This window comes from Podarcis liolepis (assembly GCF_965112155.1).
Source record: "Podarcis liolepis genome assembly, chromosome: 18".
Classification (NCBI taxonomy): domain Eukaryota; kingdom Metazoa; phylum Chordata; class Lepidosauria; order Squamata; family Lacertidae; genus Podarcis; species Podarcis liolepis.
The window spans coordinates 3,861,130-3,888,837 of NC_139572.1; the positions used below are offsets into that span (position 1 = coordinate 3,861,130).

Here is a 27,708-nt window from a genome sequence, read left to right on the forward strand (position 1 = left end):
TTCCTTTCAAAGTCCATTTTATTAAATAGTTTCAAAAAACTAGGAGGAAAAACAAACTAAAAAAGAAATCGCCCACACCTTGATGCTTAAAAAAAGACGCCCCGCCCCGCTTTCCCTGATTCCACAAAACCGTCATTTTCAAAATTTCATTTTTGCTTTTTTTTGCAGAAGGACTGCTACCCCTTTCCAGAACGTCCCTCTGTAGGTTTTCGAAACTGCACAGCCAACAAGCAAACTCCTAGAGAGGCCGGGTTGGGGGGGGGGTGAGCACGCAGGTGGATGGGAAAACATCACCTAGTGGGGGGTGGTGGGAAAGGGGGTGTCAAATGCTACAGGAAGCAGACGGTGTACAAGCGCCACCCAGTGGCGCCAGGTGACACTGCAGGGCCAATCTAAGAGAGGAGACTTTTCGATCCGGACTTAACGCGGCCGATGAGATTGCAAAAATATTATCCTTGCCCCCCCACAACCCATGCAACTAGAGAGCCCTTACTAAGAATCCCCTCCCCACAAATTAACATGGCCTAATAAAATAAAAGAAACAGGCCCTTCCTCCAAACCCCCACCCACCCTCAATTCTCCGCAAAGGACTTGTCACAAGGTCCTCTCCCCCTCTTTTTTGTTGCAGTCTTTCTTAACCGGGAGCCGAAGACGCCGCTGGATTAGGCCAGGGCTCGGTGGGGAACGAACACACCATCCCCTCTCCTGTCCCTCCCAGCTTCTCCTTTTCTTAAAAAACAAACAAACCGACAACACGCACAAAAAAAAACCACACACAGCATTTTAAGCCAAATTGTAGATTTGCCAACCCTCCCTGCACACAGGCAACCCCCCCCCACCCCACCCCCAGTCCCAGCAGAAGCAGTGTCTCCCTTTTGAGGTAGAGTTTTTTCTTTCTTTCTTTCTGTTTCGCGTCTCAGGGCCAGAGAGGGGGGTTTTTTTTGCTTTGTTTCCGAGTCTCAGCCGGGTGGCGTCCTGGGTTCAAGTAAAAGTGTCACAGATAGTTTATTGCTACTAACGGGAGCAGCAGCAGCAGGAGGCAGCGGTGGAGGGAAGGGGGGCAGAGAGGGGGCGCGGAGAAAAAGAGGGGGCTGACGAGAGGGGCGGGGAGGGGGGAGGTGTCCCTCGTCAAGACTCCTCGTTGCCGGAATCGTCTTCGTCGCCGTAGCAGCTGTTGACCTCGTCGTCCATCTCGTCGTCCTCATAGTAGTCGTCGTAGAAGAGGTCCGAGCCCTCGTCCGGCGCGGGAGTCTTGGTCTTGACGCAATACTCTGCCAGCGTCGTCGGGACCTTGACTTGGTCGCGCTCCGCATCCACCTTGGTTCCGAGGACCTGCTTCCTAGTTGGGCGATAAAAGACATTCGTTTGCAACAGGGATTCAGACGGCAGAAGAGCGTTAAGGGGGGGATCAGCTGCTGGAGCTGTGGGATGTATTGTCACTGAAGCAGTCAAATGCAACGTTTCCTGTTGCCTAGAGTGGACGGGATGCGGGTGGCGCTGTGGATTAAACCACAGAGCCTAGGACTTGCCGATTGGGAGGTCGGCGGTTCAAATCCCTGCAATGGGGTGAGCTCCCGTTGCTTGGTTTTCCCAGTAGTGATGTATGGAAGTGAGAGCTGGACCATAAAGAAGGCTGATCGCCGAAGAATGGATGCTTTTGAATTCTGGTGCCGGAGGAGACTCTTGAGAGTCCCATGGACTGCAAGAAGATCAAACCTCTCCATTCTGAAGGAAATCAGCCCTGAGTGCTCACTGGAAGGACAGATCCTGAAGCTGAGGCTCCAAGACTTTGGCCACCTCATGAGAAGAGAAAACTCCCTGGAAAAGACCCTGATGTTGGGAAAGATGGAGGGCACAAAGAGAAGGGGACGACAGAGGGCGAGATGGTTGGACAGTGTTCTCGAAGCTACCAGCATGAGTTTGACCAAACTGTGGGAGGCAGTGGAAGACAGGAGTGCCTGGCGTGCTCTGGTCCAGGGGGTCACGAAGAGGCGGACACGAATAAACGACTAAACCGCAACAACCCGTTGCTTGGTCCCTGCTCCTGCCAACCTAGCAGTTTGAAAGCACGTCAAAGTGCAAGGGAAGGTAAACGGCGTTTCCGTGCGCTGCTCTGGTTCGCCAGAAGGGGCTTAGTCCTGCTGGCTACATGACCTGGAAGCTGTACGCCGGCTCCCTTGGCCAATAAAGCGAGATGAGCGCCGCAACCTCAGAGTCGGCCACGACTGGACCTAATGGTCAGGGGTCCCTTTATCTTTAGAGTGGACATACAGGGGAATGTTGCTCCAAAGAGGGAGGACTTCCTGCCATACCTGCTCTGGAGCCTCTTCCCCCTGCTGACCAGGCTGGAGCTTGGAGACCGGAATCATTCTGGGCGTTTTTCAGTAGGTTACTGAGAAAACTGGAGCCTGCCCTCACAAGGAGGGTGACCAGGATAATGAGGGGCCTAGGATGCAGGTGGGGGGCCTCACCCTGGCTCTTACAACATAGGAAGAACCATCTGGATGCGGCCATCTAGTTCAGCATCCTCCTTTCACAGTGGCTAACCAGATACCTGTGGCCAGTGTTAGAAAGTGAGATATGAAAGTGAGGAGCTCAACAGCACCTTAAACCTAGGTTGTGGGTGCAACAACGGAATTTCTAGGGGCTTTTCCCACCAACCTGATGATGTCCGTGTATTCCTGATCCTTGCCTTTGCTCTCCTTCCACTTCCTGTACATCACAGAAGCGTCAACGTTGGCCGGAGAGAATGTGTTGGGTTCGTTGAGCAGCGAGATCACACTGAGGAGAATCGTCCTGGGGGTAGGGGGAGGAAAAGCAAATGACAAGGTGAGGGAGGAAGAGGCGGCAGGAACTCACCGGTGTCGCTGCTGCTGAAAACGAGTTATAGGTAAGAAGGAGACCTCAGTGGTGGATTGCGCCCATCTGATCAGACGCTGTGAGAAGCAGGATGTGACTGCTTCACTTTGCCCGTGATGGGAGGGCTGGGAAATCTTACGATGACAGACTAGGGACAGCATAACTGCTGCTCAGGCCTCACCTCACGTTCTGCGTGGGATTCCATCTTTCCGAAGGCAGCTCTCCACTCTGCGGGTCATCCACCGGAGGGTGTAGAATGGAAATGCAGACGTCCCCGGTCTGAAAGATGGATATACCATTATTTTTTCCATGTACGAGAAGACCCCTATCTTCTTGAACGCCGAATTAAGAAATTGATATTGTTTGCAGAGGTTGTCCAAAGTTAAAAGGGTAAAGGGACCCCTGACCATTAGGTTTTCCAGATAGTTTGGGCTACACAACTCTCCCATCTGGCAAGTAGTAACATCTGGTAAACACCGTTAGGTGCACCGCGAACGACTCTGGGGTTGCGGCGCTCATCTGGCTTCATTGACCGACGGAGCCGGCGTACAGCTTCCGGGTCATGTGGCCAGCAGGACTAAGCCGCTTCTGGCGAACCAGAGCAGTGCATGGAAACGCCATTTACCTTCCCGCCTGAGCGGTACCTATTTATCTACTTGCACTTTGACGTGCTTTTGAACTGCTAGGTTGGCAGGAGCAGGGACCGAGCAATGGGAGCTCACCCCATCACAGGGATTCGAACCGCGACCTTCTGATCGGCAAGTTCTAGGCTCTGTGGTTTAACCCACAGTGCCACCCATGTCCCTTACGTTCAAAGTTAGGGCTGCCATATTTCAAGAGCCTGAGAACCAACCCCCGTTCATCACCATTCATATACAGTGGTGCTTCTAGCTGTGGAGTTCATGCCATTTGCACCCTGAATAGTCTGCAACTAGAGCGCCTCTTCCGCGCATGTGCGCAGCGCGATCAAGCACGTGTGCAAAAATCGCTTCTGTGCAGGCGGCGAACCCGGAAGTAAACACGTCTGGGCTTGCTGCGGTCATAACCCGAAAGTCCATAAGAGCGGAATGCAACATAATAATAGTAATAATAATTTATTATTTATACCCCGCCCATCTGGCTGGGTCTCCCCAGCCACTCTGGGAGGCTTCCAACTGAATATTAAAAACAGTACAGCATCAAACATTAAAAACTTCCCTAAAGAGGGCTGCCTTCAGTTGTCTTTTAAAAGTAAAATAGTTGTTTATTGCTTTGACATCTGCTGGGAGGGCGTTCCACAGGGCGGGTGCCACTACCGAGAAGGCCCTCTGCCTGGTTCCCTGTAACCTTACTTCTCGCAATGAGGTATGACTGCATAAGATGACCCCCATAAGATGAAAAAAATAAATAAATCGTATTATATGTGGAAAAATAAGTGTGTCCGTTGGGGGTGGGCAGACGGAGTCTGTTGCCCACATTCCAGGGCATCCCAGCAAGTCACCCCAGCTCGACGCCCATGTCCCAGTGTGCCACCATACCTCGTATATGTTTGGATGCCACATTTTGGTCAGGAAACGGAAGGTGGGTGGTGAATAAGGGTAGTCGATAGGGAATCGGAGACGAGCCTGCGGAGAACAGAGAACCGGAGAGGTGTCAGGGGTTGGGGAAGCAGCAATGAACAAGTAGGTTAGAATTGCAAGTGGCCTGCCCTGCGCCCAACTGCACTGGTTGCCAATGGGTTTCTGAGCCCAATTCAAAGCGCTGGCACACATTCTACTCATGTAAAAACACCAGGCAGGCCCCACAAATAACCCAGAGATGCATTTTATATACTGTATTTTTTGCTCCATAAGACTCACTTTCCCCCTCCTAAGAAGTAAGGGGGAATGTGTGTGCGTCTTTTGGAGCGAATGCAGGCTGCGCAGCTATCCCAGAAGCCAGAACAGCAAGAGGGATGGCTGCTTTCACTGCGCAGCGATCCCTCTTGCTGTTCTAGTTTCTGAGATTCAGAATATTTTTTTTCTTGTTTTCCTCCTCCAAAAACTAGGTGCGTCTTGTGGTCTGGTGCGTCTTATAGAGCGAAAAATACATTAAAAGGACACTCTGATTAAAAGACGCTGATTCCCGGGTCGTCCGCACGCTGGATTTAGAAGGCGATTTGGCCGGATCCGGCCCCTGGGCCTTAGTTTGTCTACCCATGCTCTACGCCGTCACAACTGGATCTGCCCCAGTAGCAAAACTAGCCTGGCGAATTTTTAGACGCCGCAACCAAGTGCAAACAAATGTGAAATTCAGCACATAATCGTGTCAAAGCTTTCCAGGTTCTTGCCTGAGAGTCTCCAGGAACAACCCAGTTTCCCCAGATGAGTAACGTTCCGTGACATCACAGCAACTCAGCCAATGGCTGGGGAAGGCTCCTGGACATGTGGCACCTCCCAGACCCAAGACCCGTCCCTCCCTCTCATAGGCAGTCCCGTTTGTGTTGTGCGCACAGCTGAGTCACGCACGGCAACCATCGGCACGGGCACTCCCTGCCTCGACTTCCTCCGAAGCCGCCCCGGCATTTGGAGGTTTTGAGCCTTGCCCAGGTTTGCCTCGGCCGGGACAGAGCATGCAACCTGCCCGGGCTCGTCGGGAACTCTTTCCCTGCGCCAAACGAGAGCCGCCTCTGGGCAACCAATCTTTTGCTGATTTGCAGAAAGAGACAAGAGAAAGCTCATGCTGGGGGTTCCCCCACTCATGCCATAAAAGCGCTGAGCTGCAGAATGTTGCCAGACACAAATAGGAGAAGTCAGAGGGCCCGGGAGGCCCTGGTTCAAATCTCCACTCGGCCACAAAGCTCTTGGGCCAATCGTGGCCTCCCAGCTCAGCCAACCTCACAGGGTTGTTGTGAGGCTAAAAATTGAGGCGAGCCATGTATAGCTCCTTGGAACATGGGAAGGCAAACTAAGGCCCGGGGGCCGGATCTGGCCCAATTGGCTTCTAAATCTGGCCGCGGATGGACCGGGAATCTGCGTATTTTTACATGAGTAGAATGTGTCCTTTTATTTAAAAGGCACCTCTGGGTTATTTAATAATATTAATATTAATAATATTTATACCCTGCCCATCTGGCTGGGCTTCCCCAGCCACTCTGGGCGGCTTCCAACAAAATATTAAAATACAATAGTCCATCAAATATTTAAAGCTTCTCTAAACAGGGCTGCTTTCAGATGTCTCCTAAAAGTCTGGTAGTTGTTTTTCTCTTTTACATCTAACAGGAGGGCATTCCACAGGGCAGGTGCCACCACCGAGAAGGCCTTAATTCGACTGTACATGAAAAAATATGTTAAGTCCTTCCTTTGATCTGTCCTAGATTCCCCAGCATTCAGCATTCATAACACTTTCTAGTGTTATGGCGAGGGATAACTTTCTCTTCCAGCTTTCCCCAATGTCATGCATCGCTTTAGAAACGTCTTTCTCGCTTTTCAAAAGTCCCAATTGCTGCAACTTTTCCCATAGAGAAGGCATGTTTCGTCATCAGACCTGGAGCATTCCCTCTGCGGGAAGGGAGGCCAATAGAACAGCCTCCATCTGAAAAACCGGTGCGAGAACAAAAGGTGTTATTCCGCTAACCTTCTCCTCTGTTTGATTTTTGTCTGTGCGGCTTTCCCCCGCATTGTTCTGGGCAGGGGGTCATGCGACATAGCAAGCGACCAATGGGCTTCCACCTGAACTACAAAGCTGAGCATCTTTTATTTATCTCATTCCAGCAATGGTGGAACTGCCTTCAAAGTACAGATGGGTGAACCTGCCCATTTTTGCTTAAGTCAGCAATGTCTAGGCAACACGATGATCATAAGGGTAAAGGTAAAGGGGACCCCTGACCATTAGGTCCAGTCGTGGCCGACTCTGGGGTTGCGGCGCTCATCCCGCTTTATTGGCCGAGGGAGCCGGCGTACAGCTTCCAGGTCATGTGGCCAGCAGGACTAAGCTGCTTCTGGCGAACCAGAGCAGCGCACGGAAACGCCGTTTACCTTCCCACCGGAGTGGTACCTATTTATCTACTTGCGCTTCAACGTGCTTTCGAACTGCTAGGTTGGCAGGAGCAGGGACCGAGCAACGGGAGCTCACCCCGTCACGGGGATTCGAGCCACCGACCTTCTGATCAGCAAGTCCTAGGCTCTGTGGTTTAACCCACACCGCCACCCGCGTCCCTATGTCGTAAGGTAGCTAGCCAATATCATGTAAATAACTTTGCTAGGAACTCTTAAACAATGGCATGCGTGGATTCCTGGAAGGAAGCCATGCAAAACTCCAACAGGCTTGCTTCTGAGCTGGCAGGCATAGGACTGAAACTCATGTTATAGCTAGTGTTGCTTGATATTATCATCTACGCGACGAAACAAGAGACGTCATCCCCATCTGCTGGTGTGGCGAGCCCTAGGGCTTGGGTTTTAGGAGATCTGCCAAGATACAACAAACTCCAACCACCTGATCTCAGCCAACTCCCGATCTGACTCAGGCAGGTTTGTCGGGGAAGAGGCAAGAAAGGGCAGATGGGCAGGAACCTCAAAGTTGCAAAACAGGCTCATAAACCGACCCGAAGTAGCTTCCCGGGCCAAAACTGGCTCAGGGGAAGCAGCTCGTTTGTTTATTTCCTGTGGATCCCGATGACCTACTAAACGTACACCCAGGAAGAAGAAAAAACAAGCCTCTGCCCAGATTTCGGCAAGGGGTGAATTAAAGGTAAAGGGACCCCTGACCATTAGGTCCAGTCATGGCCGACTCTGGAGTTGCGGTGCTCATCTCGCTTTATTGGCCGAGGGAGCCGGCGTACAGCTTCCGGGTCATGTGGCCAGCAGGACTAAGCCGCTTCTGGCGAACCAGAGCAGCGCACGGAAACGCCGTTTACCTTCCTTGGTAGGAGTTTCCTAGTAAGTTTTTATGCGAAAGACGTTGATGAGGGAATGGAGAAAATCAGGGTTTTATATGTGGCTTTGCAGATCGTTTCTAAAACGAGTTCTAAGCAGTGTTTATTAATTCTTGTCTTCTCTTTTTTTTCCTGTAGAAAAGGCCCCTGAGTAAGGCCTTTAGGGGGTGAATCATGCTGGGACACTAATAAAAAGCAATGACTCTTCAGGAACCGTGAAACGGATCTCCATTTTTGGCATTGCCATGGGGTGCTTCCTGTTATATACCTATTATTTAGGTCACTTTGGAAGGCGAGAAAACCAGGCTTCGCAACACATCCTTGAGTACCCAAGGGACTGCTTATTATTAGAATTTGAAATACTTAGAACAGGAATTCACAGAAACATACTTGGCAGGGATCCATGCCCTGGATTGGAAGCCCCAAAGTTTGTTTACCTCTATACTGGCACACTTTATAGTTCCTACACTAAATATATTTTTCCCATCTGGATATTCACTTCACAGCGCGTGGCCATTTACAACACTGTTCATATTTAGACATGTCTATATTTACCTTTACTTTTTTATATTTACCTTTCCCGCCCTGACCTGGCCACAGTGATCCATGCGACGGTCACCTCCAGGCTTGACTACTGTAATTTGCTCTACGCGGGGCTGCCCTTGAAGCTGTCCCAGAAACTCCAGCGGGTGCAGAATGCTGCAGCGAGGCTCCTCATGGGGTCTCTGCCATGGGAGCATATTCACCCAGTGCTTTACCAGTGGTACTGGCTCCCGGTGGAACACAGGGTCAGATTTAAGGTGCTGGTTTTGACTTTTAAAGCCCTTCACGGCTTAGGACCCTCGTACCTACGGGACCACCTCTCCCAGTATGCCCCACGGAGGACCTTAAGGTCCATATATAGCAACACCCTAGAGGTCCCGGGCCCTAAGGAAGTTAGATTAGCCTCAACCAGAGCCAGGGCCTTCTCAACAGTGGCTCTGGCCTGGTGGAACGCTCTGTCTCATGAGACCAGGGCCCTGAGGGATCTGATCTCTTTCCGCAGGGCCTGTAAGACAGAGTTGTTCCGCCTGGCCTTTGGCTCGGAATCAGTTTGATTCCCTCCCCCTCTTTCTTTTTCCTTTCTCCTCCTATGAAGAGATTGTTCCCTAATTATTTAATGCTGTATCTTAAATCTTTTAAATTGTATTTTAATCAACTTGTTTTTATTATTGGTTGTTAGCCGCCCTGAGCCCGGTCTTGGCTGGGGAGGGCGGGGGAAAAATAAATTATTATTATTATTATTATTATTATTATTATTATTATTACTACTACTACTACTACTACTGTTTACCATTCTACTTACATATTTCAATGGGCCTTCAATACTGGTTAAGCAACTAGGAAAGCAGGCAGAAGACTGCAAGCTTAGCACTTAAGATGTTTTAAAATTAACCTCTGTCAACATTGGAACACTGGGTTTTCTCAAGTTCAAGATTTTGCTACTAACTCATCAGGCCCTATGGGACACGGGAGGCGCTGTGGGTTAGACCACAGAGCCTAGGGCTTGCCGATCAGAAGGTCGGCGGTTCGAATCCCCGCAATGACGGGGTGAGCTCCCGTTGCTCGGTCCCTGCTCCTGCCAGAAGCGGCTTAGTCATGCTGGCCACATGACCCGGAAGCTGTACGCCGGCTCCCTCGGCCAGTGAAGCGAGATGAGCGCCGCAACCCCAGAGTCGTCTGCAACTGGACCTAATGGTCAGGGGTAGGCCCTGTGCAGCTCACGACCAGGTTACTTGAGAAACCACACTATTATGTGAAAACAGCAGCCCTACTGAGATATGAGAAGAGCCCATTATCTGAGTTCTGTCTCGCAAGAAGTGGCGCATGCTCTGGTTATCTCCCGCTTTGACCACTGCAATGAGCTCTACGTGGAGCTACCTTTGAAGGTGACCCGGAAACTGCAACTAATCCAGAATGTGGCTGCTGGACCAGTGGCTGTGAGCGACCGCCAGGACCATATAACACCAGCCCTAAAAGATCTACCGTATTTTTCGCTCTATAACACGCACCCAACCATAACACGCACGTAGTTTTTAGAGGAGGAAAATCCGTAGGCATGCCACCCGTAGGCATTCCCTCCATAACACGCACAGACATTTCCCCTTACTTTCTAGGAGGAAAAAAGTGAGTGTTATGGTGCAAAAAATACGGTACGTTGGTTCCCAGTCTGTTTCTGAGTGCAATTCAAAGTGCTGGGGCAAACCTTTAAGGTCCTAAATGGCCTCGATCCTGTAGTCTCCACCCCAACAATAAAATATTTGCAGGGGACGGGCCCCCACAAAATTGATGGTTTCCCATTCAAATAGTTTGTGTGCGCACCGTGTCATGTGATTGATTATGCAGGGCGGAGATTACCTGGGGCCCCACAATTTTTTATTCAAGTTAGCACCCCTGACTCCCATTGTTCTGCTTGGATCCAGGGTTTGAAAGTAACATGGGGCCAGGCGCATTTTGCACCTAAATATCCTCCGTTTGTGAGCACCTCCAAAAATCTGGGCGCCATTTTTTTTTTGCCTGGCTAATGCTCAAGGATTGCTGAAATGTATGTGCTTTGAAGCCTTGAAGTATATGTTAAGAAGCTAGAATTTTGCTGGTCAAAAATTGGAAATTACAAGAAGTACCGACAGTGGAAGAATGGCAGATGAAGATGATGGACTTTTTGGAGATAGCCAACCGGAAGAGTCCGCGACCAGGAGGAGGAGGAGTATCAAGAAGAATGGAAGAAATTTAAAGACTATTGAATTAAATAGCTTAAGATAACTTAAATAGAAATACTTTTGAGTAACAGATTGGCCTAAGAATTAAATATGTGAAATTGTAGAATACCATGGATAGAGGTCAAAATGAAAAGAAAGAAGTTAATTGAACAAGTAAATTTTATATGAAAATAGTGCTGGAAAACTGCTACAATGAGTTATAGGGAAACTCAGCCAGGGGGATTTGAGGAAGTTACCCAACAATGATCATAAATATTGGATTATAATAGTTGAGATAAATGTTTTTCTGTTTTTTATATATATTGTAATGTTTTTTTTTCTTTTTTCTTTGTCTGTTGTTACATTTGTTATAATATTGGAAAATCAATTAAAAAAATGGGGGGGGGGGGTTGCTGACCTCCCCACCCCTGCCCCAAATGGTGACTAGATATTCTGTTTTGGTGTCCAAAATCCAGGTCCTAGGAGCCATTTGGCTCCTAGCTTTTCTAACACTGCTTGGACACTGAGGACCACCCCTCCAGGGTCTTCTGGTGGTTTCCACACTGCGAGATTGCAAAGGAACCAGGCGCAGGGCCTTCTCAGTGGTGGCGCCAGCCCTATGGAATGCCCTTCCATCAGATGTCAAACAGATAAGCAACTATATAACATTTAGAAGATACAGTGGTGCCTCGCAAGACGAAAAGAATCCGTTCTGTGATTCTCTTCATCTAGCGGTTTTTTCGTCTTGCGAAGCAAACCCATTGAAGGATTAGCGGATTAGCGCTATTAGCGGCTTATCTGCTGATCGGATCAGCTGATAAGCGGCTTAGAAAAGGGGGGGGGGAGGAAAAAAACCAGCAGGAACTCCCAAGACATTTTCGTCTTGCGAAGCAAGCCCATAGGAGATTCGTTTTGCGAAGCACCTCCAAAACGGAAAACTCTTTCGTCTAGCGAGTTTTCCGTCTTGCGAGGCATTTGTCTTGCGGGGCACCACTGTATCTGAAAGCAGCCCTGGATAGGGAAGTTTTTAACGTTTGCTGTTTTATTATGTTTTTAAATTGTGTTGAAGCTGCCCAGAATGGCTGGGGCCACCCAGGCAGATGAATCAAGGCGGGTGGGTAAGTAATTATTACTACCTGCACTTTCCGGAAACAATTAAATACCTTTTTGTTTTGGCAGGCTTTTCCAGCTGGGTGAAAAGGCCTCTGACTTAGGTGCCCTTTTGTGTAGTTTTCACACAAACTGTGGCTACTGGCTGTTGTTGTTTTTTGTTTACTGTTTTTAAAGCTATTTTTAGTTGTCTTTATGGCATGCCTGCGAACCGCCTTGACGCGCATGTGAAAGCAAATTTATAAATAACAGCAATAAAATACACTTGCAGTGCAATGTCATGCATACCTACTCGGAAATAAGACTTATCAAGCATTTCCGTTTAGTGTACACACATCGGAATGATTTGCATATATTTATAAGGTTGTAGCTGGAGGCGTGGGAATCATATGCAGAGTCGACCCAGTAAAATGATGCTAACCCTGAATTAAGTTCATCATGACTTACACCTGATTTCAGTGAGTATCCACCAAGGTGGATTCAGCCAGATACAGGCTCAATGAAATTAATCGACCTAAATTAGCCTTGTTCGTTAATTTCAATAGCTTTGACTAATGTTGGATACCACCCACAGTTAGTGTTATATGGAGAGTCACGCTCTCGAGTAAGTTCATCACAGCTAACTGGAGACCATTCGTTTCAGCAGGTCTACTCTTGAGAATGACCTGGCCCTATTCATTAAGTTTAATGGTTCTACTCAACAGTATGACTGTACCCTTAAAATTGCTGTCCTATTAAGTCCTACCCCAAGCGGACCCAATTAACTTCGGCCAATTATTTTCAAATGGTCTCCTCCAAGTGTAGTCTCGTTGAACAAAACCCTAAGTTTAGAATTTATTCAGAGCTTCAATTGTAAATTTTAATAAGGAAAGGTTACAACATCCGATTTATTTACTTTTCAAGTTTAGAAAGAAGGTCAGCAAGATGAGAGATGACTCAAGATTGCAAAAAAATTTGCATGGAATGGAGGAAGTAGACAGATATTTTTTCCCCTCCTCCTAATGCTAGAACTCCAACGAAACTGAACAGTTGGAAGATTCAGGACAGACAAAAAGTAATAATAATAATAATAATAATAATTTATTTGTACCCCGCCCATCTGGCTGGGCCTCCCCAACCACTCTGGGCGGCTTCCAACAAAGATTAAAAATACATTAAAATGTCGCATATTAAAAACTTCCCTGAACAGGGCAACAGATATAGTTGCCCACATTTTGGCTTCATTTAAAAAGTAAGGATCAAAAGGATAGTATAAAATTATTAACAGCAGCAATGGAAAGCTCATCAGTCATGAATACAGTCATGTTCAGATCTTATCTGCAATATACGGATCTTCAGAAATCTGTACACTTACATCAAGCCAAACCTTTATTATGAAAACGTAAACTCAGGAGGGTATAAATTTTATCTTTCTTGTATAAGTCCATCCTAGGTTTTTGGCAGTAGGCAAGGAGGGGAAAAAACATTTTAGAACTCCTACTTACTTATAAAGGTAAAGGGACCCCTGACCATTAGGTCCAGTCGTGTCCGACTCTGGGGTTGCAGCGCTCATCTCGCTTTACTGGCCGAGGGAACTGGCGTACAGCTTCCGGGTCATGTGGCCAGCATGACTAAGCCGCTTCTGGCGAACCAGAGCAGCGCACGGAAACGCCGTTTACCTTCCCGCCAGAGCGGTACCTATTTATCTACTTGTGCTTTGATGTGCTTTCGAACTGCGAGGTTAGCAGGAGCTGGGATCGAACAATGGGAGCTCACCCCGTCGCGGGGATTCGAACAGCCGACCTTCTGATCAGCAAGTCCTAGGCTCTGTGGTTTAACCCACAGCGCCACCCGTGCCCCCTCCTACTTACTTATAAGTAGGACTTATTCACCCACCAGAGAGTAAACCCATGGAACTCGCTCCTGCGGAAGACAGTGGTGGCCGCAGACTTGGAGGGTTTTAAAAGAGGACTGGACAAATTCATAGAGGAATTACAATGCCCTATGGCTATGCTCTACTTCTGCAGTTGAGGCAGTACGGTTCTGAACGCCGGGTGTTGGGAACTGCAAGTGTCGCTGTTGTGTTTGTGGTTTTCCCAAAACGGGCACTCATTGTAAAAACAGGATGCTTAAATTAGATGGGACATTAGCTCTGCTAACTCACGCCATTCTTCTGTTGCTCATAATTTTGATTTCCATGGCACTCCGCTCTGAACATGACTAACCCTGGATACAACTCTTAGGTTAGAGATAATTTTAAGACCATCGCTTTCAAAGGGCTTAGTATAATGTAGGTTGGATACCGCCTTAAGCGATTTACTACCTTCGTTTTAAACGGAGGAGGGGAGAGAAAGGAAAAGAAGTTTATTCTCTTGTTACAAGGATGGAAATGATTCCCTCTTGCCCCTGTTTCAAGGCAAAGAGTCGTATCACTCCGGGTCCTACTTCAGAGTAGAGGCAAATCACAGTCACGGGGAATGGGGGTGGATCCTGAAAACACACACCTCAGCGTAAAGAGGGGTGTCATGTGTCCAGAAACTTGTCTAAACTCCAGCAACGTCCATTAACCACAATGGCTCCACTCTGGGTACATATTCTCTTACTCCAAAGCAGGCCCACTGAAGTCAGTGGACCCAATTCACCCTTGTTGCTTAATTTCAAGGGGTCTTGAGTAGAACTAACACTGGGTAGGACTTCTCCATCACAGCAGACTAGCTGAAGTCCATGGGCCCCAAGGCAACCACATCCTTTTACCTTCAATGGGTCTCCTCTGGTGTAGGACTAACACTGGCTAAAACCCGCTTTAGGGCAGACTCAGTTAAGGATAGTGGTCCCAATTTAGCCACAACTGCAATGGGAACATGAAGGCAAAACCTAATACTCCAGAGTAGCCCAAGTCATGCCCATTTATTACTTTGGAGTAGGGTTACAAATCATCCTGCTCCAGAGTGGAACCACTGAAGTCAAGGCACACATGCCAGCCATATCCTTTTCCTTTCAGTGGGTCTCCTCTGGAGTAACACTCACCCTGCTTTGGAGCAGAAACTCTTGGAAGCCAAAGGACCCAAATCAGCCATGTCCTTTTAGTTTAAAGTGGGTTTCCTCTAGAGCAGGATTAACACTCGCCCTGCTTTAGAGTAGACCCACTTCGAAGCCAAAGGACCTGAATCAGTCACATCCTTCTACTTTAAAGTGGCTTTCTTCTAGAGTAGGACTAACACCCTGCTTCAAAGTAGACACACTTCGAAGCCAAAGGATCCAAATCAGCCATATCTTTTTCCTTTCAGTGGGTCTCCTCTGGAGTAAAACTCGCCCTGCTTCAGCGTAGACCCTCTTGGAGGCCAAAGGACCCAAACCAGCCACTTCCTTCTACTTTAAGTGGGTCTCCTCTGGAGTAAAACTCTCCCTGCTTTAGAGCAGAAACTCTTGGAAGCCAAAGGACCCAAATCAGCCATGTCCTTTTAGTTTAAAGTGGGTTTCCTCTAGAGCAGGATTAACACTCGCCCTGCTTTAGAGTAGACCCACTTTGAAGCCAAAGGACCCAAATCCGCCATAGCTTTTTCCTTTCAGTGGGTCTCCTCTGGAGTAAAACTCGCCCTGCCTTAAAGTAGACCCTCTTGGAGGCCAAAGGACCCAAACAGCCACTTCCTTCTACTTTCAGTGGGTCTCCTCTGGAGTAAAACTCACCCTGCTTCACAGTAGACCCTCTTGGAGGCCAAAGGACCCAAACCAGCCACTTCCTTCTACTTTCAGTGGGTCTCCTCTGGAGTAAAACTCGCCCTGCTTCACAGTAGACCCTCTTGGCGGCCAAAGGACCCAACCCAGCCACTTCCTTCTACTTTCAGTGGGTCTCCTCTGGAGTAAAACTGGCCCTGCCTCAAAGTAGACCCTCTTGGAGGCCAAAGGACCCAAACCAGCCACTTCCTTCTACTTTCAGTGGGTCTCCTCTGGAGTAAAACTCGCCCTGCCTCAAAGCAGACCCTCTTGGCGGCCAAAGGACCCAAACCAGCCACTTCCTTCTACTTTCAGTGGGTCTCCTCTGGAGTAAAACTCGCCCTGCTTCACAGTAGACCCTCTTGGCGGCCAAAGGACCCAAACCAGCCACTTCCTTCTACTTTCAGTGGGTCTCCTCTGGAGTAAAACTCGCCCTGCCTCAAAGCAGACCCTCTTGGCGGCCAAAGGACCCAAATCCGCCACTTCCTTCTACTTTCAGTGGGTCTCCTCTGGAGTAAAACTCGCTCTGCCTCAAAGCAGACCCTCTTGGCGGCCAAAGGACCCAAATCCGCCACTTCATTGTACTTTCAGTGGGTCTCCTCTGGAGTAAAACTCGCCCTGCTTCAGCGTAGACCCTCTTGGAGGCCAAAGGACCCAAACCAGCCACTTCCTTCTACTTTCAGTGGGTCTCCTCTGGAGTAAAACTCGCCCTGCCTCAAAGCAGACCCTCTTGGAGGCCAAAGGACCCAACCCAGCCACTTCCTTCTACTTTCAGTGGGTCTCCTCTGGAGTAAAACTCGCCCTGCCTCAAAGTAGACCCTCTTGGCGGCCAAAGGACCCAAACCAGCCACTTCCTTCTACTTTAAGTGGGTCTCCTCTGGAGTAAAACTCGCCCTGCCTCAAAGCAGACCCTCTTGGCGGCCAAAGGACCCAACCCAGCCACTTCCTTCTACTTTCAGTGGGTCTCCTCTGGAGTAAAACTCGCCCTGCCTCAAAGCAGACCCTCTTGGAGGCCAAAGGACCCAAACCAGCCACTTCCTTCTACTTTCAGTGGGTCTCCTCTGGAGTAAAACTCGCCCTGCTTCACAGTAGACCCTCTTGGAAGCCAAAGGACCCAAACCAGCCACTTCCTTCTACTTTAAAGCGGGTCTCCTCTGGAGTAGGGCCCAACCCGACCCCCAGCCACCCCCCCCCGCCGTCTCACCTTGAAGTAGCCCCCCTCGTAGTGGGTGTTGGGGGGCCCGAAGATGGCCACCTCCCAGTTGTAGAGGTCCCCCTCGTCCACCAGGCTGACGCGGAAACCCTCCACGGGCTCCTCCTGGAGCCCCTTCAGCTCCAGCAGCAGCGCCTTCTGCGAGCTGGGCACGGACGGCCGCGCCATGGTTCGGAGGGAACGGGTAGGCCTCGGGTGAAGCCGGGGGCTCGCGTGAGCGGCGAGGCCGGGGGAGAGGAGGAGCGTGGCGGGGAGGGGAGGGGGGGAGAGGGCGGCGGGCGGAGGGAAGGCGCGCGCGCGGAGGGGAGAAGGCCGCTGCGGACCCGAAAGAGCGCCGCGGAGGGGCTCGAGCCACTGGAACGGCGTCGGCGACGACAACAACAGAGAGCGCGCGCGCGGGGCCGCTTGGGAGGCGTAGTTCCTCCCCTGGAGGCGGCGGCGGCGACACGCCCTCGTCTCCGCCCATCACGCGCGGCGACCAATGAGCGGCGTCTCTGGAGGCGGGGAGAGGGCGGGACCGGAGGGGTGAGGACTGCATTTCCCAGGAGGCTTTGCGAGGAGCGCCTTCCGCATGTATTGAACACACAAACAAATAAGCAGGGAAGCGTCTTGTGAATTTCTCTCTTATCTGTGTATTTAATTACCTACATATTTTCAATGGCTGTTTTAAATCTGTTTTGTTTTTACTGGCGATTTCTATGCTTTTTGAAAACTGCTCTTGAGGGGTTTTTTTTGCCTTTTTGGAATCAAGAGGTATATAAATTGCATGAAATGGAATTATTATTATTATTATTATTATATCATCATCATTATTTCTTTTTCTAATCCGCCTTTTCCCCGGACTAGGCATCAAAGGCAGCTTACAAAAATTATGAAAGCCCAGATAAACTACAGTCTTTTTTGCAATCAAGTAGTATATCAATAGTATGAAATGAATTATTATTATTTCGTCTAATCCACCTCTTCCCCAGACTGGGGCTCAAAGGCGTCTTACAAAAATAAGAAAGTCCAGCTAACTACAGAAAGCTTATATATATATATATATATATATATATATATATATACACACACACACATATATATATATATGTATATGTATATATAAAAGATACAACTACAGAAAGCTTGTGTGTGTGCTTTTTAGTATTATCTTTTTATTCTCATTTTAACGATTTCTATGGTGTTTTAACACTGTTATTGTTTAATTAAAAAGTAATTATATATATATATATATTCAACAATTTTAATTACTATTTAATTAAACCCCTTCATGGATCACTGCCTTGTCGTGGCGAAGGGGCTCGAATAGCTCAGAGAAGCTATGAGCTATGCCGTGCAGGGCCACCTAAGACGGACAGGTCATAGCTAAGAGTTCAGACTAAATGTGTGATCCGCCTGGAGAAGGAACTGGCAAACCACTCCAGTATTTTGCCAAGAAAACTCCATGGACATAAAAAAGGAGACGCTTTGAGTAGAAAGTGAGAGTTTCCAAGGCATGCTCTGGTTCATGGGGTCACAGAGAGTAGAACACGACTAAGATGACTAAACAACAACATTTAATTAAACAGTAACAGTACTAAAACACCATGGAAATCTGTTAAAATGAAGATAATAAAAAGAGCACAGGCTTGGGGCTCACTGCAGTGAATGCACAGCTTCTAGGAGTTTATGGGTTGCGCAGCTGAGCACAAGGTTGTGGGGAATGAGTTGCAGATAATTTCTCCAAAGATTTCAGTGATCTTACCAGGATAAAAGGCATCTGGCTAACCTTAAAGGTATTTTTTGTCTATACCAGAGCTTTCCAAACCGTGTGTCGCGACATGTTAGTGTGTCGGCTGCAGTGTGTAGTAGGTGTGTCACACGAACGCTCCTCCCGGGGCTGGAAAGGCGTAAGTTTAACCTCTGGAAGTTCCTGCGGCCAATGGGAAGCAGCGCACGCCTCCTCCGCGCCAAAAGGAGCGCCGGAAATAGAGTTTGCGCATGCGTGCCTGTGCACTCCGACCCACCGCGGCGTCTGCAGGACCGTGAACCGGCCGACCCCTGCGCTACAATTACCTTTGCTTATCCCAGCTATGCAAAAATCAAGAGGTTTCTGCAGAGGCACAAAGACATTCCCTCATCAGGCAAGCGAGTGACATTCTCTCAGTTCAAAGATACAGTGGTACCTCGGGTTACATACGCTTCAGGTTACATATGCTTCAGGTTACAGACTCCGCTAACCCAGAAATAGTGCTTCAGGTTAAGAACTTTGCTTCAGGATAAGAACAGAAATCGTGCTCTGGCGGCGTGGCAGCAGCAGGAGGCCCCATTAGCTAAAGTGGTGCTTCAGGTTAAGAACAGTTTTAGGTTAAGAACGGACCTCCGGAACGAATTACTGTATTTTTCGCCCCATAGGGCGCACCTAGTTTTTTTTGGGGGGGGATAAAGAAAAAATCCCCCCCAGGCGTGGGGCTGGGGAAGCCCGAGCTTCCCCTGACCCCAGAACAGGCAGCTCCCCGCAAGCTGTGGGAGCCCGGCTCCCGAGGGTTGCGGAGAGCTGCCCAAAGCCTGGGGCGCTCTCCGCTGTGCTCCCCAGGTTTCGGGCTGCAGGCTGCTGTCCGCAAGCCTTGGGAGCCCGGCGGGAACTCCCGCGGGCTCCCAAGGCTTGCGGATAGCTTCCTGAAGCCAGGAGAGCAAGAGGGGTCGGTGTGCACCGATCACTCTCGCTCTCCAGGCTTCAGCGAAAGCCTGCATTCGCCCCATAGGACGCACACAACATTTCCCCTTCATTTTTGAAGGGGAAAAAGTGCGTCCTATAGGGCGAAAAATACGGTAAGTACTTAACCCGAGGTATCACTGTACATCCGAGTCAGGCAAAGAGTGTGTGGAGATGTACCCTGGAAACAGGCCTGAGCACCAGGCAGGTGCCGAAAAGAGTGCAGTGAAGGTACCTACGTGACATCAGTAGCCAGGGAGTTCCAAAGTGCATTTGTAAAAAAAGCATGACAGCACCTACACTTTGAAATACCCTGCCTGTTGATCGCAGGCACCTTCACTGCACTATTTCCGGTGTTGGCTAAAAACACTTTTGTTAAGACAATCCCGTCCATATATCTAGAATGCTGAAATGTGTTCTAACCTGCTTTTAGTTTATTCCCGATTTTAATTTTTTGAATGTTTTAAATTCTAAGCTGTTTATTTTTTCCTTTTTGTTGAAAATTGTATTGTTTTAATTCCTTTCAAAAACCACTTTTGAGTTTTTTGTGGTTTATTTTAAACAAGCGATATAGTCATACCTCGTTACATTTGCTTCAGGTTAAATATTTTCAGGTTGCGTCCCGTGGAAACCTGGAAGTAGTGGAAAGGGTTGCTTCTGGGTTTCGCTGCTCGCACATGTGCAGACGCTCAAAATGACGTCACACGCATGTGCAGAAGCGGAGAATCATGACCCACGCAAGCGCAGATTGCATTCTGTACCACTGTATTATATTCTGAAATAATAAATCTAAAAAGTCTAAGCGCGGGACACAGCTGACCTTACAACACAGTTCAGCATTGAGAGCAAAAAAAGCACAGTAAAAGAATTTCCAAAATCTGACTGGGGAAGGTGGGCAGCCGGGACCACATTCTGGGCACACCCAGAAAATGTGTGGACTGGTGCAATGACTTGTGTGGTGTAATGAAAGAAGAGGAAAGAAAGAAATCTGAGACAATTTGCAATATAAATAACCCAATTTAAATATCTCCATCATCCTTCAAACCTATCCAGTGTTTGACATGAGATTTACTCAACAAAGAGCAGCAGTTTTGGACATCAGTCATGCAGCTCTACTGAACCCCAGAAAGCGAAGCCGGTCCACCGTTGCTCCGTTTCGATCTCTCTCCATCGCCGGCCCAAAACAAGACGTAGGCATTGTCTCTCCATCCTAGATGAACAGCCAGGTTGGTGATCAGATGAAGCACACACACACAGAAACCCACCTACCCCTCTTAAAAGCTCATTCGACGGGTTTCACTCTCGCCACGAAGATGGACGAGGCTCTCTGGAGGAACTCCTCTTTCTTCATGGCCATGCTGGGCTTCCGCTCGGCCAGCGCTTTGTCCATGGCCAAAGCCAAGCAATCCGGCCCAAGCTTGGACCCGGCCTCCAGGAAGCGGATGGGGGCCGCGACCTCGGCGGGGCAAAGGGCATCTTCCAGGGTCCCAAGGACCGCCGCACAGACTCGTTTGTCCGCCGCCCCCGAGCCACCGCCGAGTGCGTTGAAAAGCAAGTCTGCCTTGGCCAGGAATTCGAGGAGGACCAGGCAGGTGAGGACGCCGTAGCGGAAGATGTCAAAGGGCACCGCCTCGTGGTCTCGGCAGGAGACCTTGCTCAGCAGGGGCAGAGCGATGTCTTCTGGCGTGCCCTTGTCTTGGCACATCAGGCTCAGCAGCTCGCTGTAGAGCTTCCCGCTGACTCCTGGCTTCTTGCGCCTGCCGGCAGCGGACAGGGAATCATAGGCCACACTGACGTTGTTGTTAAAGGCCATCCTACAGGAAGGAACATAAAACAATTTAACTAGACAGAGCCCTAAGTGATATCGAGCGAGAGAATAATTTGGCTACGGTAAGGAAATTTTGTCCTTGGTATGATTAATTCCCACCTAGTCATTTTGACTAAAAAGCAGAGACATCACCTTGCCAGCAAAGGTCCGTATAGTTCAAGCTATGGTTTTCCCAGTAGTGATGTATGGAAGTGAGAGCTGGACCATCAAGAAGGATGATCGCCGAAGAATTGATGCTTTTGAATTCTGGTGCTGGAGGAGACTCTTGAGAGTCCCATGGACTGCAAGAAGATCAAACCTCTCCATTCGGAAGGAAATCAGCCCTGAGTGCTCACTGGGAGGACAGATCCTGAAGCTGAGGCTCCAATACTTTGGCCACCTCATGAGAAGAGAAGACTCCCTGGAAAAGACCCTGATGTTGGGAAAGATGGAGGGCGCAAGGAGAAGGGGACGACAGAGGACGAGATGGTGGGACAGTGTTCTCGAAGCTATCAACATGAGTTTGACCAAACTGCGGGAGGCAGTGGAAGACAGGAGGGCCTGGCATGCTCTGGTCCAGGGGGTCATGAAGATTTGGACACGACTAAACGACAACAACAACATGATTATTTCCCACCTAGTCATTTTGACACTCAGGCACCCCGTTTGCTGAATTTAGCAATTCCAAAATACAGACGCACTTTCACGAGATTGAATATCCTACCTTCGGCTGTACTTGAGGGTCAATTTCAAAAAATCCCACTCGAAAAACGGTTATGTCCCTGTGGAGAGAGCTGTATCGAGTCAGTAGCTTATGTGCTTCAAGGTAGGTAAGGCTGAGAGACAGCGGCTGACCCAAGGCAAGGGATTTTATTAACCTCCGTTTCCCTGAGTATCGCGCTAACCACTAGGCAGTGCTGTTTCGAAGCGAAAGGGTGAAGCAGCCCAGTTTCCGTCATATGACCATGGAAAGCCATGCAGCAGCTAAGAGCGACCCGGGTGCCATCCTGGGTTCGAATCCCGCCACAAAGCTCACCGGGCCGCCTGACCTCTCGCTGTCCTACCTGGCATGGTTGTTGCGACGGTAAAATACAGAGGGCGAGCAGCCGCAAAACACGTGGTTCATGGAGGAAGTAACAGAATTATTATTTTTTAGAAAAATAAATGCAATGAAAAGGAAATATCAACAAATAAACAAACGAATGCACCCCCTCAACTGAACCCAATATATAAAAAGCGCTGCATGGAACGAGGGGAATTGTACAGCAGCCTGTAAAAGAACTTGTTTCTTTAAAAAATAATTCATTTTAAAAGCATTCTTTCTTCCTAATTCGCTTCTCCTCTGAAAAACGGTGGTGGTGGTGGGGGTCGTAGAAGAATGGCAGATGAAGATGGTGGATTTTTCAGAGCTAGCCGACCTAACCAGAAGAGTCCGCGACCAGGAGGAGGAGGAGTATCAGGAAGAGTGGATTAAATTTAATGATTACTTAGTTAAATAGGTTAAGTTAAATTAGCTGAAAACAGCTTGCAGACACTTAATTGGCGTAGGTTTTTATTTATGTTAAGGGATGAATTAATATGCTTAATTTCATAATGTGAAGATCTAAGGATGTTAATGTTTACGTTAAATTTTACAAGAACTGTGATTTGGAAAACCGTTAAAAGGACGTGCAATGAAATTCAACCAAGGGGAAGCGAGGAAGTTACCTAACAATGTTAATAAGTGTAATTTTCAAGAAGGCTATGAATTATGTTTGTTTTATGTGTTTGTTTGTTTATAATGTTGCGAAAACCAATTTGAAAAAATTGAAAAAATTAAAGCGTTCACTCTAAATAATAATAATAAATAATAATAATAATAATAATACTTAATAATAAATAATAATAATACTTAATAATAAATAATAATTAATAATAATAATAATTAATAATAATAATAATTCTTAATAATAATAATTCTTAATAATAATAATAATTTTTTATTTATATCCCGGAAGCCGGGCTCAGGGCAGCTAACAATTATTCACTTCTCCTCTGAAAAAACGGTAAGGGGGAAAGACTTCATGTCCCAGGAGGCCCCGCGCGCTAAAGCACAGCGAAAGAGCCCCGAATCTTGCCGCGGTGCATTCTGGGCGCTGTAGTTTTCCCCGCCCCGGCCTTCCTTCCCACCTGCCGCACCTGTGGGAGTGGTGAGCCAGGCCCAGGTACCACAAGGCCCGCCCGAGGCGCCCCCGCAGCAGCCCCCGGGGCTCCCCGCCGCCGTCGGCCGCCGACAAGGCCTCTCCCGCCTCCGCCTCCTCAGGGCCGCCCTGCGCCAGCCTCTCGAAGTAGCCGGCCAGGAAGCCGACGGGCTCCTCAGGCCGCGCCTCCAGCACCTTCAGCAGGGCCTCGCGGACCATGTCGCTCACGCCGGCCTGCAGGAGGAACTCCGCCTCGCTCTCCGACGGGGCGCCGTTCGAGGGAAGGGACGGCCGGGCCGGGTCGCTCCCGCCGGCCGCCGCCGCCGCCGAGCGCCGCTTCTCGCTGGCCGCCATTTTGTCTGAGGGCGCCGCTTAGCGACGGCCGCCATCTTGAGTGAGGGCCGCGCGCCGGCCATTTTGGGTGAGGGCCGCGCCTCGCGCTCTTGCGACGGGCAGCCAATCAAAAGAGAAGACGCCGAGGCGGCCGCCATTCTTGCTTTTAACCCAGCTTCCACCATGAAGAGGGAAATGGCTAGAGCGTCGCCCTCCATCATTACCGGAAGTATAGGCCGCGCTCTACCATGAAGTTGCTAAGGCATAAGGCAGCGCTGCTTTGCGTCAACATATCTATGATAGATATCCAGTATTATTATATTTTTAAAAATCATAGTTATTCGAGTGTGTGTGTGTGTGTGTGTGTCCCATGCCCAGTCTATCCCTTCCTGCTCTATGGCAGTCCATTTCCGTCGAAACTGCAGGATAGAGGAAGTGTCGCGAGAGTTGGAGCAGCAGCCAATCAGAGCTCTGCGCCAACTCGCGGGGCGAACAAGGCGTGCTGTTTGGGCGGGTGTGAGGCGCAGGCAGCCATCTTTAGTATGGGCAACGTGACTTTACCCTTAATATGCCAGAAAGGGCTGGTTTTGTTTCCCGTCTCTTCTAGTGTACCGGCTGAGCTGCGACTTGGGGGAGTTTTATCTGCTTCCGTTGGCAATTTGATCCCCAGCCTCCTCTTGCTGGAGCTCAGTAAGTGGCCGGGTTTGCATAAAGTGAGATTGCATGGGTTTTTTTTTTTTGGTGGGGGGTTAATAGCATTGCAAAGCTATTGAGGGCTTTAATAATAATATTAATAATAATAATAAATTTTTATTTATACCCCGCCCTCCCCAGCCAATTCCAGGCTCAGGGCGGCTAACAACCAATAATAAAAACAAGTTGATTAAAATACAATTTAAAGCTATTAAGGGCTTTGCAGTGCTCAGGAGTGACTGCATGGTATTTGTTTATTTATCAATAAGGGCGCGGGTTGCTAATCAGTCTGTGTGGTGGTGTTTTTTACCCCCCCCCCCGAATTTATTTAAAATTTCAGCCTGGTTGCAAAACCAGCATGCAGGAGGATGTGGGGGCAGAGAAACCGCAAGCATCTCTGTCTCTTGGGTGCACGTGCCTGTGTTTATTTATATGTTTGCTTCTGTTTCCTTCCCTCCATCCACAATCGAAAGGGAGAGAGAAATAAAGAGTCAAAACTGCAAAGTTTGGGTTGGGAGGATTAAATCAAGAAGTGGCACTAAAAGTAGAACGCCTGGGGTACACACAGACACAAACAACACACTCCATTCGGAAGCCTGTACCAAACACAAAAGCTTATACAGTGGTGCCTCGCAAGACGAAATTAATTCGTTCCGCAAGTTTTTTTCTTCTTGCGAGTTTTTCGTCTTGCGAAGCATGGTTTCCCATAGGAATGCATTGAAAATCAATCAATGCGTTCCTATGGAGACCGTCCGGGGACAGAGGGGAAGCGCCGCTCTGTCCCCTCTTTTGAAGCAAGGGGCTGCGGGGAGAAGATCGCTTCTCCCCGCCGCCCCTTGCTTCAAAAGAGGTCCGGGGACAGCGGGGAAGACGCGCTGCGCTTCCCGCTGTCCCCGGAGCTTGCGGGGCAAGCTTCGTTTTGCGAAGCAAGCCCATAGGGAAATTCGTCTTGCGAGGCAACTCGAAAACGAAAAAACCATTCGTTTTGCCAGTTTTTCGTCTCGCGAGGCGTTCGTCTTCGACTCAGTACCTAAAACGACTCAGTTGGTCTCTAAGGTTCTACATTATAATTTTTAAATTCTTTTGGAAGGATTCTTTTAAATACTTTGTTATTACTTTTTGAAGACTTGATTCTTTTAAGGGAGTTTTTAGGTCTTTTTAACTATCTTTTTAAAGAATTGTTTTAATTTATTTTGACTGCCAGGGGTCAGCAAACGTTTTCAGCAGGGGGCCGGTCCCCTGTCCCTCAGACCTTGCGGGGGGGGGGGAGACTATATTTTTTTGGGGGAAATGAACAAATTCCTATGCCCCACAAATAACCCAGAGATGCATTTGAATCAAAAGGACACATTCTACTCATGTAAAAACATGCTGATTCCCAGACCGCTCCGGGGCCGGATTTAGAAGGCAATTGGGCCAGATCCGGCCCCCGGGTCTTAGTTTGCTTACCCATGACAGCAGACCAGCACAGCTACCTACTTGAATCTAGTATCATTTCCCAGTAATCTTTCTTTTCCTTTTCCAATAAATCAGTGTATGCCTTTTATGAAATGAATAAATCAATCTACTATTAAGTACTTCATTCGTTCTGGAGGTCCGTTCTTAACCTGAAACTGTTCTTAACCTGAAGAACCACTTTAGCTAATGGGGCCTCCAGCAGCTGCCGCGCTGCCGGAGCACAGTCTCTGTTCTCATCCTGAAGCAAAGTTCTTAATCCGAGGTACTATTTCTGGGTTAGCGGAGTCCGTAACCTGAAGCGTCTGTAACTCGCGGTACCACTGTAGTATCATTTCCCAGTAATCTTTCTTTTCCTTTTCCAATAAATCAGTGTATGCATTTTATGAAATGAATACAGTGGTGCCCCGCAAGACGAATGCCTCGCAAGACAAAAAACGGGCAAGACGAAAGAGTTTTCCGTTTTTTGAGTCGTTCCGCAAGATGAATTTCCCTATGGGCTTGCTTCGCAAGATGAAATGTCTTGCAAGTTCTTGCCAGTTTGTTTCCTTTTTCTTAAAGCCGCTAATAGCCGCTAAGCCGCTAATAGCCGTGCTTCGCAAGACGAAAAAACCGCAAGACGAAGAGACTCGCGGAACGGATTAATTTCGTCTTGCAAGGCACCACTGTAAATAAATCTACCCCAACACCCCTATAGATCCTGTGCTCCATCTTCACCAGGTGCCTGGAAGTCATGGATGCCGGGCGCACCCCTCCAAAAACCCGCCCCCGGAAGAAGAGGAAGAAGGTGGCGGTCCGGCCGGGCAAGCCGAGGCGCCCCCTGGCCCCCTCCCCTCCCGCCGACGTGGACGTCTTCCGCTGCGCCGTCTGCGAGAAGGACATCAAGTACCTAACGAACTTCCGCGAGCATCAGCGCATCCACACGGGCGAACGCCCCTACCAATGCAAGCGCTGCGCCAAGACCTTCACCCGCTGTGCTGACCTCATCAAACACCGCCTAGTGCACTCGGCCAAGCGGCCTTTCCGCTGCCGGACCTGCGGGAAGCGCTTCAAGCTGCGGGCCGACCTGGAGAAGCACGGCAAGGTGCACTCGGACGAGGCTCCCTTCCCCTGCCACCTGTGCGCCAAGCGCTTCAAGCGCACCTCCTGCCTGGTGAAGCACCTGCGCATCCACACGCAGGAGAAGCCGTTCGCCTGCGCCCACTGCGCCCGGCGCTTCAAGTGGGAGGCCTCGGTCAAGGAGCACGAGCGGGTGCACACGGGCGAGCGGCCGCACCGCTGCGGCGAGTGCGCCAAGGCCTTCACCCACCGCTCCACCTTCCTGCAGCACCGGCGCACCCACCAGGCCCAGCCGGCCTTCGGCTGCGAGCAGTGCTCCAAGGCCTTCAACCACAAGTCCAACCTTTTGAAGCACATGCGGAACGTGCACACTGTTAACGGAGAAATCTGAGGGCTCCCTTGGACAAAAAGGAAGGACGCCAGCCAGGAATACCAGAGCAAAACGGCAGCTAGACTGGGGACTGGGAGCGGCTGCCGGGACCACATAACACCGGTCCTGAGAGACCTGCATTGGCTCCCAGTACGTTTCCGAGCACAATTCAAAGTGTTGGTGCTGACCTTGAAAGCCCTAAACAGCCTCGGTCCTGTATACCTGAAGGAGCGTCTCCACCCCCATCATTCAGCCCGGACACTGAGGTCCAGCTCCGAGGGCCTTCTGGCAGTTCCCTCCCTGCGAGAAGTGAGGTTACAGGGAACCAGACAGAGGGCCTTCTCGGTGGTGGCGCCCTCCCTGTGGAACGCCCTCCCACCAGATGTGAAGGAAATAAGCAGTTATCTTCTCTTTAAAAGACATCTGAAGGCAGCCCTGTTTAGGAAAGTTTTTAATATTTAATGCTGTATTGTTTTTAACACTTGATTGGAAGCCGCCCAGAGTGGCTGGGGAGACTCAGCCAGATGGGCGGGGTATAAATAATAAATTATTATTATTATCATAAAACAGCAGCCAGTAGGCTTGGTCTTTATTGAAGACTGTCGCGACAGG

At 49.1% G+C, this 27,708-nt stretch overlaps 3 protein-coding genes across 5 annotated transcripts; 1 reads left to right on the forward strand and 2 right to left on the reverse strand.

Annotated features, from left to right (window-relative positions):
• On the reverse strand, positions 1–16,912 carry CDC34 (cell division cycle 34, ubiquitin conjugating enzyme). Its single transcript, XM_083484200.1, has 5 exons — positions 16,496–16,912; positions 4,377–4,463; positions 3,041–3,138; positions 2,662–2,796; positions 1–1,339 (listed from the first exon to the last, which is right to left on the reverse strand). The coding sequence occupies exons 1-5, from the start codon at positions 16,670–16,672 to the stop codon at positions 1,129–1,131; spliced, it is 708 nt and encodes a 235-aa protein (XP_083340326.1). The 5' UTR covers positions 16,673–16,912; the 3' UTR covers positions 1–1,128.
• Positions 16,913–20,196: 3,284 nt separating this feature from the next.
• TPGS1 (tubulin polyglutamylase complex subunit 1) lies at positions 20,197–23,597 on the reverse strand. Its single transcript, XM_083484140.1, has 2 exons — positions 23,185–23,597; positions 20,197–21,013 (listed from the first exon to the last, which is right to left on the reverse strand). The coding sequence occupies exons 1-2, from the start codon at positions 23,538–23,540 to the stop codon at positions 20,482–20,484; spliced, it is 888 nt and encodes a 295-aa protein (XP_083340266.1). The 5' UTR covers positions 23,541–23,597; the 3' UTR covers positions 20,197–20,481.
• Positions 23,575–27,647, forward strand: LOC310697492 (uncharacterized protein). 3 transcript variants are annotated; one of them, XM_083484197.1, is made up of 2 exons: positions 23,575–23,607; positions 26,388–27,647. In XM_083484197.1, exon 2 carries the CDS (start codon positions 26,401–26,403, stop codon positions 27,115–27,117), a length of 717 nt encoding a protein of 238 aa, XP_083340323.1. In that variant the 5' UTR covers positions 23,575–23,607; positions 26,388–26,400; the 3' UTR covers positions 27,118–27,647. The 3 variants fall into 3 exon arrangements, with proteins under 3 accessions (XP_083340323.1, XP_083340322.1, XP_083340321.1); XM_083484196.1 differs by lacking the exon at positions 23,575–23,607 and adding an exon at positions 23,654–24,213 and having other exon boundaries at positions 26,399–27,647; XM_083484195.1 differs by lacking the exon at positions 23,575–23,607 and adding an exon at positions 23,655–24,209.
• The last annotated feature ends 61 nt before the right edge of the window (positions 27,648–27,708 follow it).